Below are 11,118 nucleotides of genomic sequence, written 5' to 3' on the forward strand. Positions count from 1 at the left end.
AAAGAGTGAACTTATTAACCTTTCCCAAGGTATTCTTGTGGTATTTTGGAATCAGTGCCCTAGTAAAATTTGGCAAGAGGAGGTGGCTTTGAAATCCGGTAAAGAAAGGTTAAAACTGAATTTGTTAGAGTTTATCCTAACTACTCAGGGGAAATTTTAAACTGGGGTTGCCCTCAAGGCTGCCAGGAGTCACATGTAGTAAATTGGGTTTCCAGAGGAGGAATCTGAGGTGCCTGTATCCTGGCAAAATTTTGAGGGCATCCTTGGCTAAGTGACCTTTCTTAGCTCTTCTAGCATTTTGGTTTCCTTCCTGTCACTGTGTGGTTTATGAAACCAAATTACCTGCTTACCCCTAGCAAATACAAATGGGGAGCAGTCAGAAATGCTTATTGGAATCAGAGGATCTACTGCTTGATGTCAGCAATGCTGCCTTTTAGTGAGTGTCATATTTATGCAATTTTATCCTTTTAATTTATATAATCTTCAAATTGAAGGAGTCTTAAATTTGCTTTGGGGAAAGAGGGTGTATTTTTAGTATTTGCTAGATTGCCATAGCGTCTCACATGAGTTTCTGTTTTAGGCTCAGGAAGAGGCTAAAGAAGCAGAAATGAGCAGGAAGGAGTTGGGGCTTGATGAAGGAGTGGATAACTTGAAAGCACTCATTCAGGTAAACCTGGCAGGTTGTCTGTGAAGGTTGCCACCACTTCTTTCATATTCTGATTCCTACCGCTAATATTTTCTTTGGAGTGTATGTACAGTATTGTGGGCATTTTGTTCTCTTCTTTTAAGACATTCAGGTACCATACAGTCATCCTTTTAAATTGTACAGTGGTTTTTAGTATATTTATCAGGTTTTACAGTTATCAGCACTAATTCCAGAACATTTTCATCACCCTGAACAGAAACCCCTTATCCATTAGCAGTCACTCCCCATTCTCCCTTTCCACCAGCCCCTGGCAGCTGCTAAGTACTTTTATCTCTGTGGACAGTCTTGTGTTTTGAAAGCTTGTGTTTTAACTTCTCAAACAGAGCAGACAAAAGGATCGGCAAAAGGAAATGGAAAATTTTCTGGCTCAGATGGAAGCAAAGTACTGCAAACCTTCCAAACGAGGAGGGAAAAAAACAACTCTCAAGAAAGAAAAGAAATAATGGAATTTTCTCTTCAAAAGTCCTTAGGTGTTAATTGATGCCTCGTAGGCAAGGTGCCGTCAAGATTTGAAGACAAAAGTTAACCCTTGAGAAAAGTTGTCTTTCAAGCCTAAATTATTCATATCAACTATGTAAACCAAACAGAATCTCTCAACCTGATGTTAGTATATCCTGGAAACACTGTGACATTCTGTGAGGTCCTCCTATGAAGGAATTTGGTGATGGTCATTGAGGGAGCGGAAGGGTATATGCTTCCTGACAGCACTCTTCTATTGGTCTTCTGTACAAGGAACTGTACCTATAATGCAGATCTATCCCTACCACATTTAGCAGTTGTCATTTTGCCACACAGGAGTGAGCTGCAGGGTATTCAGTGGTGTGTGTTTATTGGAACAGGTACTCTACCTAGCCTTCAACACTTGCTGGACATATGTCTTCCAAATACTTGCCAGTTTGCGTTCAGTCTTTTTTTTTTTTTGCAGTACATGGGCCTCTCACTGTTGTGGCCTCTCCCGTTGCGGAGCACAGGCTCCGGACGCGCAGGCTCAGCGGCCACGGCTCACGGGCCCAGCCGCTCCGCGGCATGTGGGATCTTCCCAGACCGGGGCACGAACCCGTGTCCCTTGCATCGGCAGGCAGACTCTCAACCACTGCGCCACCAGGGAAGCCCCTGCTTTCAATCTTAATGTTCTTGCATAGACCCTCTCCTTTTTGTTTTACTCAACTAAGTTTTGCACTCTTTGCTTGAGGTTTATAGGAGAAACAGGTGTTCAGATAACTTCAAGCATCTTTGTAAGAATTATACATGATTAAATAAACAAGTAAAAAAATGACTGTTAAGTTCCAGGGGCTTTTTAAATGATCCCAGTGTGATCATTTAAAAGATGATCTAGAAAAGATATGAATGGTGCTTAGGATAAAGAAGAGAGAAGGAAAGTAGTCGTAGTCAGCATTGTAGCAGATGGCCTGGTTTAAGTTGCCTCAAGAGATGTTGTAGTCCTGCCTGTAACTGCTGAATGTCCTTAGCTCACTGAGCTTGTCTGAACTTCTTTCCTCTATAAAAGAGTAAGGGAGCTGGGCTAAATGACCTGTTAGAGGCTCCTTCTGACTTAACTTTAACCTTGAAAGGCAAGCCGTCTTGATCCAGTAGTTTGTTATTATGTGCTCCTGGTATTGATTTGTGAGAATAGTACAGAGATTTTCACTTATATTTAGTTGAATTGGTATGAACTCATTAGAAAATATGGAAATTTTTTAGGGACTGTTCAACTTAAAACCTCTTGACTTGTAAGCTAATATATTCAATACCATATACATAAAACAAGCCTTCTGTTACTGAGATTTATGTATCATAATTTATCTGAGGTAAGCCCATGACACGTTTTCAGTTTGTGATTATAAACAGGTTAAAAAATACTCTTTAACTGCATGAAAAATACAATTTAATGCAGGTTGTTTGAAGCATCTATCTTCATGTGATAGCATTAGATAACTGCAAAATAATAAAATTACCCCAGTTGATCAACTCTGAAGATTAACAGTAAGATCTAAAACCAGTATGATCATCAAAATTAAAATTCAGTGAAATTTAAATAAAATAAATGTAAGCCATAGTTAAAACCATTGTTTCATTAATGAGTGCACTCAGGAAAGGTCCATGTGAAAATTGGAAGAATGTCAAAGTTCTCTTCCTTTGCTCTTAGGATATGTTTATACTGGACTAATTTGCAGGGTTTCTGAAATTTTAAGAAGTTGTGTCTTGCTGTCTCACTAATAGAAATATTCTATAAATATTTAAATTGCCTTTCTTAGATCTGCAGGAGAAAATCGACAAGGTGAGTATAATATTTGGAAATACGACCACTAAAGTACTTTAAGAAGAAAAGAAGCATAACCTGATGTCAAGCAGGTGTTGTGAGGTTGAGTTCTCCTATGTGAGAAAAAAATCCATTATGGTTTATTACATAGGTTACTTTACACCAGTGCTCAACGTTTATGTCTTTAGTTACTCACCCCTGCCATATCTGCCTGCCTATGGGATTGGACATCTAAAGAGAAAACTTTAGGAACAACTCATCTGTTTGATGAGTAGCTCAGATTTTTGACAGCACTGTCTCCTAAAAATGACGTAAACGTGAGTACACCTGTCCAGAAATTAACACAAGCAGAAGTATTCCGAAGCCAGTGATAATGTTATCAAACAATTTCCTACTTTTTGTGTATGTATAGTCTGATAGAATCCTGTAATAATTGAACTGATCATTGTTAACAGACAATATGAACAGTGATTTGGAGGATATTACTCTTTTGTTACATCTTTGGGTACAAATTCTACTGTCCAGTGAAATGGTTAACTTATGCTGAAAGAAGACAGTAACTGGAGATAGAAGCAGTACGCATGTAATCTTTGGCTGATACTGTTCTCAGTCTGTTGTACCAAAATAAGTCTTCATGAAGATAGTTTCAAGTTGTCTCCTGTTTACAAGCTCTGCATCATGAGATGACTGGACACTGATTTGTGGAATCTTCCCACATGTTCCCTGCAGCATGAGGCAGGTTCTTCTCACTTGCCCTATGGTCCCTGCCTGGTTCTAGTGATAGGTCCACCTCTGTTTTGAGATTTTGTAGATCCATGTAACTGAGGACCTGTCAGACAAAGATGACATCATAGAGTAACATTAGTAGACATTCTAGATTTGATTGTCTCAAGTTCATATGTATGGACTTTTTTGCTCCAGTTATCAGTTAGACTTTAAATTTGGAGCCTGTGACTAAATAGTAAAGTATATATTTACCAAGGCAATAAAAATCATGTTTGCATATTTTAAAATGTAAAAACAAAGAAACAAAATCTATATTTAGATATGAAAGCAGTAACCTAATTTTAGAAAATAGCCACTAATTTAAAAGGACTAAAATGTCTGTTTCACTTACCTAAATATACTAGTTATGCTTGACGGGCAGCATGGCCAAATGTAATAACTAGCTCAGAGGCAGCAGTGCTTCTCTGAGGACTGATCCAAGAACCGAATCCACTGAAAGCATTCAAAGACTACCAAATGATGCTACTAGGAACTGAACTAAAAGAATTCGCTTGGATTACAGAGAAGGTTTGAGGCAGATTACTTTTTAATGTACTTGCTGATTAATCTGATTATTAACAGGAAACATTTCAACTGCCCAATAGTTCTAAATTTCACCTATAACATAAAGAGAAAATGACCCTGATGGTGAGACCATTATAGGAAGAATTAAGACATCCTTAAATTTTCTCTCATCACTCACATGAAAATAGAAACTATAGAATATAACTTAGAAGACAAAAAAGTTAATGGGATAGAATCAGACTCCTTGTGTCTTGATATTGTGAATTTCTTTTCTTACCTTGGCCTAGCAGCTTAACTGACCAGAGCCGTTTAATCCATAGCAATATGGGGTTTGCCAAGTAATAAAATCCATGCAGTGTTTGAATGTTACAAAAATGACTTATTTGGCTTAAATTTTTTAGATTAAAAAAAAAGTAGTTTGCCAGAATGGCAAGAGGTTAATTTTTATATGAGAAAACAAATCTGGAACTTTCTGGCTTTGAGCAGTGGAGTTCTGTAATTTTTTATTATATCCCATATTCCAAAATGAATTTGAGGTAATTTACAAAGATGTAGGAAAACAAAATGTAATAAAATCTGGAGGAAGGAAAAATAAACATGGAAAACAGCAGGGTCTTAACCACATAGTAGTAAAATAAAAGCCATGGCCCGACCTGTTCCTGCAGATCCCCTACCAGGTCGGGCCTGATGAGGATGCTCAGTAGCACATGAACGACGATACTGTGTGTCCGGCTGAAAAAGAAGATGAGACACTTCTTACGATGTGACTTCTCCCAGAGGATAATGTGTTACTTGGTTTAGGAGAGAAAACCTTGAAGTTGGACAGCAATGTAATCGACATCATCTGACATTCTGAGGGACAAGTTGGCTAAGTGTACTCTTACGTTCCAAGTAAGAAAAATCCCAAGCCAGAAGCCCACAGAGCCATTGTTAACTTCTAAAAATTTCAAGTTCTACAACTTTATTAATACGTCTTTAAGAAAATCTTAGCATTTATAAATAATCCGTATGGTTTAATATTTCTAAATACTTATAATTGGCTGTCAAGGGAATTTTTATCTGATTTCCATTGCCTGCTGACTGTTTAAAACAACAGAACCAGAACCTTTTCAGCAACATTGAAACACCCATGACTACTTCCATGCTTGAAATGTGACTCTCAATATAGAACTCAAACATTTCAAATTTATCTCAAGGGATTTAAAGATTTTAAGATACAACTAAAATACCTAAATGCAGATATTAAAAAAAGCTATCAATACCATCCCACTGGTACTTCTAGAATAAAAAACGTCCCTCTCAGTTTCCTGTCAGCACTGGTATTAAGAGATTTGAGGTTTTTTTCTTTTTTTCTTTCCTGATGAAGCCCCATGTTTTCTGTCAGGGATCAGCAAACTTTTTTTTTTGTAGAGGGCAAGATAGTAAACGTTTTATGTTTTGTGGTACATACTCTCAGTGGAACTCCTCAGTTCTGCTGTTACAGTAGGAAAGCAGCCACAGACAGTGAATGAGTGTGGTGGCTCTGCTCTAAGAAAACTTTATTTACAAAAACAGGCAGTAAGCTGAACAGCCCATAAACTAGGACAGAGGAAAGAAAAGATTCTTCCCTAGGACCTGCAGAGGGAACATGGCTCTGCTGACACCTTGATTTTGGACTTAATAGGCTCTGGAATTGAGAGAATAAATTTCTATTGTTTTAAGCCACCCAGTTTGTGGTAATTTGTTATAGCAGCCCTAGCAAACTAGTACAATGTCCCATTCATTTACTACTCTCACCACTCTTCTAATGGAGGAAGAATCGTACAGTGCTTTAGGCTGATACAGTTTAAGGGTTATGAGTTGAGATAAGTGTGTTGCAAATACCACTGTCTTGAAAACTGGTATAGGATGTGGGTTCCTGGTGCCTGGTTCCTGGGCCATAAGTGTGGCCCCAGTCACTTCCTAGGCTGTCCAAGCCCTATTGCGCAAAGCAAATGAGGTGGGGCTGAGCTCCTGGCTTACAATTTTGGGCAAGGTCAGTGCATGATCTCCAATCTCCCAGTCAGGTTTTTTTCTATTACTTGTTTAAAAGTAAAAGGGCTAGTAAATGTACATTAAGTGGTAAGGCATTGTCAGCATTTCAAACACCAATTAACTAAGAACCCCCAAAAGTCTTAACTCGCACATCCACCAGTCCACATACATAATCTGATACCATTTTTTGTGTAATTCCCTAAGAGCAGTGTTAGAGAATGAAGTCAATGCTAATCTCATACACACTGGGGTTTAACATTTTGCTTATTCTCAGAAATAGCTAAACTTTAAATTGCTTAGAATTTGCAATTTATGTATAAGTTAAAAGAATGAGTGGCAGAGACCAGTTAGAGTTTCAACAAAATATACTTAAAACATTATTTTTATTAGAACCTCATCTTTTATTCTTAGAGTTGATTAAGCCACCATGTAAAGCCTTAAGTCTGCCAAACTATTTTTTTTCCCCTTTCCTCAACTATCAAGACCATAGAGGAAGTATGTCACTCTACCAAAAATGACTGAGTTGTGTTGGGCCTGGAGAAGAAGTCTGGTAAAAGGAGCCTCTCGTGGGGCTGCTGATGGTTAGGCTCATCCACCGCTGCACTTCGAGCTCGATTGGAATCGCCATGGGTTTTCTTGAGAAGAGACAAAAATTACAGAAACAGTTAATTTGTAGTGGGAGCTGTGCATGTCCTTTATCAACCCTAACAGGTATGGTCACTGCAGGCCAAGCAGCTCCAATGCCATCATCATGAATCAGAATTCAGTGTGTACTTTTGACAAAATATAGTGTTAAGTCAAGACCAGAGCACAGACCCTGCAGAATTACTGACCCTGAGGTTTTACAAGCACATGGAAAGGCAATAGGAAAGAGACATACCGTTTGCCTTTGTGGCCCCACAGTACTCAAGTGTTCCACTTCAGCTGTGCCAATAGGTGGCAGCAGATTATTTCGACTCAGGGGCAGTGGTGAGGGAGAGGAGAGTGAGTTGGCCACCACTGGGCTGCAGATCCCATCAGCAAAAACCAAGACATGAAAGCATAAAGTTATAACAATATAAGCAAACTGATTAGAATCAAATAAATTGAGCAGATGAGTTTAATTTCATGCACAGAAAGCTTTAAGCTGCCTACATTTTTAAGTGAAGAGATCTCAATGAGATGATTTTGGAGAATTAAAGTTTTGGGTTTTCTTCATAGTATTTGCTTATTGTTGAAACTTCATCCTGAGCACACAGCAGAAGTTGACCCTTTCTCCCACAGAGAACTGGAATAAATCAATTTTCCCTATATTGTGTTGTATTTCTCTGACAGTTATGGATTTGTAATTTCACATCTGATGGAACTCACAGTTCTGGGCTTTCTGGTTGTCCTCACTGAAAACTATAATTTCCAGGTAAAGTTTCTAAACTTATTTCCTTCCATGGGATTTGGAGCAGTTTGCAGTATTACTCATGCCCAAGATAGTAATTAAAAGCTGAATGATACTTTTCATGTCCCAGAAAAAAACAAAGCAGCTTACTTTTCCACTTTGAAAAAAGCACTGTCAGAGGGATGAGAGATTAATTATACATCAAGACCACTCATACTTGAATGTATAGCTATATCAGTATAGATATCGCTACATCAACAAAATAGAGAGTAGCTGAGAACCCTGGTGTCCTAACAAAGATTTTTGGTGGTTTTGGACACCTCTTTTAGTAAGTCTATTGGGATAAATTGTAGCAAGAAACTGAAAAGTCAAAATCAAGAAGTGTTGGGAGAGAAGTATAGTGACGTCCTTGATTTAGAGGCTGAATTCAAAACACAGTTATGGTGTTGTCATCTCACACCCTTGTTCATAGTCTTAGAAATTAACCTAAGATGTTTTGTAAGTCAACAACTAATGAAAGAATTTTGTTTTAAAGACTTGGCTTGGTACTTTTTGCACAGTGAGGCTCAGAGTGTCTAGTGAATGAAAGGTGGGAAAAGGGAGGAGAACATGTTTAGTGTTACTTCCTAAGACGTGCCAAGGGACGTATTTCCTGGTGTATAAGCATCTACTTATCTGAGGTTTTCAAGTTTTCATTGTCAATGGAATAGGTAGATCCTAATGGTACAGAAAAATATTAAAGGAGAATTAACTATTATTTGGGGAAGAATTTCACTGAAGATGTTCCCACTAAGGAAAATGTTTTAATAAAATACATGTCTTATTCCTTTGGTGAGTTCTACTGAAGTATTCTAGCCAACATTTTATTTGTAGAAATATAAGTCTTTAGCTAAATCAATAGGAAGATCCAGTATATCTATATTTCCTTCAAATTTAACTCCATTTTTCTGTATTAGATTTACACCAGTGTGCAGTTCATCATAAGAATATGTAATGATTACTGTTTAGGCATATATTTCAACCTTAGATTTAAATTCATTCTCTATGTAAAATTCTTCATTAGTTTTACCATAGATTCCAGAAATTCTGCTTTTGAAACCTACACTCGGGATCCTCTGAGTATTTCTTCCATAGGTCTTGGTGTTCCAGCACGTGAATGGCTTGTGCTGATGGGATGAAGGGTACGTGGTGGGGGATTGCGTCTCCTGGCGGACTGCACTGTATATGACAGGAATGATGTACTAAGCTCCAGGGCTCGATTTGGCCAATTTCGAGTTGAAAGGATGGTACTGGACCCAGGCCTCATAAGTAGCTTGTCATCAAGATCTCTAGTGTCCAAATATCAGAAACCCACAGTGAGATCAAGATTGCTCTGTACAGGGAGAGAGAACTCAAAGGGTAAAAAGCCTTAGACTATAAAATACATTCAAGGGATAAAAAAGCGAAAAGAGAAAACAATAAATAACCTAGTTTTAGAAGTTACATAATCTAGCTCAGGCATGAGAATGTGTACCTAAAAGAAGGATATCATTTCAATCTTACACATAATTTACTAGAATGGAGACTTGGGAAAGCAAGTCCATTTTTCACCTGCCATCACAGTCACTACTTCAGTTACTGGTAAAGACTAACCTGTAGGGTACCGACTCCAAAGTGCTTCCCAAAAGTTTACCTCGGACTGTGCTTCCTACCATGTTTGAAGCATTCTTCTGTGCTGAAGGAATGTCACCAGAAAAGACTTAGTTGAAAGGCCAATGTTGCTTTGTGGTGTGGCACTAGTGTGGCTCCCACTGCAGAGATTAAAATGCTGAGCTAGTTGGAGCCTACAGGGATAGGGGGTTCCTTGGAAAGCTGGGAACAGGCAAAGGGTCCAGAGCTTTGTACAGCCCAGGGCAGTAGATCTCCATTTGCATAAACAACTGAAATATAACACTTTCCTGTAAGTACTCTGATAAAATACCATGCTCAACAGTTCAGTAGCTTAAACTCTGCCTTGTAGATTCAGTGGCTTTGTTTTTGTGTTTTAAGCAGATGAGAGAACGTTTGATTCTATTGTAAGGCACCTAAGAGATAGTATTTACACTGTGATGTGGAGGGGAAGTGAAAGAATAAAGCTCTGCCATGTGCTCTTGGCTTTCAGCAAGTTCCTTAGTCTTTCAGGCCACTTTGGTGTCCTCTAGTGCAAAATATGCCTCAGTGTTTGGAGAACTTTGAAGGAAAAATGCCCGTCACAGAATAGGGCTAAACCTTGAGCATATGAAATCTTTCTGATCTTCCTAACCATTCACTTAAGCCTTTTCTTTACACAGCCTACTGCTTTCTAATTACAGGGGTTTTAGGCCTTAGCTGCTCTTTGTTCATCTTTATTCTTCCTCTGGACTACTCATTCATAACTGGATTTATCACCTCCATACTTCTAGATAAGCCTTCAAATCTGACCTTCTATATGGCCCATCATTGTAAACTCAACACACCCCAGGCTCATTTTCCCCCTGCCAAACAAGCTTCCCTTGAGCTTGAAATCTGAGTTGACTTTGATTCCTCTATTTTTATAGAATTTGATTTCTTTTACCATATCTCCTAAAATATTTCATTCCTTCTTTTAGTCTTGCTACAACTTGAGAACAGACCCATAGCAGCCTGAACTCCTGCATTAGACTCCTTACTTTCATTTCCTCCTGCGTCAGTCCAATCTGTGTCCTACTGCTGTGAAATCTATCTTTCAAATTCCTGTTTTAAATACATGTGCTCCCCAGCTGGACTCATACATTGCTCACGTGGGAATGTAAAACGGTACAATTCCTTTGGAAAATTGTATGGCAGTTTATTATAAAGTTAAGCATACACTTAACCTATTCTGTAACACTTTCACTTCTAGATACTGAAAAATGAGACCACAGGTCCACAAAAAAGACGTGTGTAAGAATATTTATAGTGCCTTTTATACATAACAGCCCCAACCTGGAAAATAGCCCAAGTGTTCATTAACGGAAGAATGGATAAACAAATTGTGGTGTATTATTACAATAGAATACTACTTGGCAATAAAAGAGAATCATGCAACAACATGGATGGATCTCAAAAACATGACATTCAAAACCCTCCATAGTCTGGTCCCAATGTTCTTTCATTTCATAGTGTCTTCTTTCCCACTAATCACACCATGGTCTATTTTAGTTGTAGAAGATTGTCAGTGGTCTTTGATCAGAACATTAAAGTTCTACCCTATTGCTTCCTATCCTACTACAGCAAAAATGGTCGGCTTTCTCTTCGAAATATTTGTATTTTCCTGTTTCCAAACCTTTTTCCACACCATTCCTCCTACCTAGAATAGCCTTGCTGCTCTTCTCTGCTTATCCAAACTTCCATCTTTCAAGGATACGTTCAAAACCTACACTTACCCACCAAAATGCTTCCCTTCTTTGGGACTGCCATAGTGCTCACACTGAGTACACAAACTTCGCACTCAGTCACAGG

At 38.4% G+C, this 11,118-nt stretch overlaps 2 protein-coding genes across 2 annotated transcripts in view; one reads left to right on the top strand and one right to left on the bottom strand.

The window, feature by feature from the left end:
* Positions 1–1,480, top strand: part of DNAJC9 (DnaJ heat shock protein family (Hsp40) member C9) — a 4,296-nt gene extending 2,816 nt beyond the window's left edge. Inside the window, exons 4-5 of the mRNA XM_007454661.1 lie at positions 581–667; positions 1,030–1,480. Of these exons, the coding sequence (XP_007454723.1) occupies positions 581–667; positions 1,030–1,149 (207 nt within the window). The 3' untranslated portion in view covers positions 1,150–1,480. The remainder of the gene's footprint in view (positions 1–580; positions 668–1,029) is intronic.
* Positions 1,481–3,721: 2,241 nt separating this feature from the next.
* Positions 3,722–11,118, bottom strand: part of FAM149B1 (family with sequence similarity 149 member B1) — a 61,367-nt gene continuing 53,970 nt past the window's right edge. Inside the window, exons 10-14 of the mRNA XM_007454662.1 lie at positions 8,745–8,969; positions 7,150–7,273; positions 6,779–6,904; positions 4,910–4,988; positions 3,722–3,795 (exon numbers count right to left, since the gene is read on the bottom strand). Of these exons, the coding sequence (XP_007454724.1) occupies positions 3,722–3,795; positions 4,910–4,988; positions 6,779–6,904; positions 7,150–7,273; positions 8,745–8,969 (628 nt within the window). The remainder of the gene's footprint in view (positions 3,796–4,909; positions 4,989–6,778; positions 6,905–7,149; positions 7,274–8,744; positions 8,970–11,118) is intronic.

Source organism: Lipotes vexillifer, unplaced genomic scaffold, assembly GCF_000442215.2.
Source record: "Lipotes vexillifer unplaced genomic scaffold, Lipotes_vexillifer_v1.1 scaffold205, whole genome shotgun sequence".
In the NCBI taxonomy this organism is placed as follows: domain Eukaryota; kingdom Metazoa; phylum Chordata; class Mammalia; order Artiodactyla; family Lipotidae; genus Lipotes; species Lipotes vexillifer.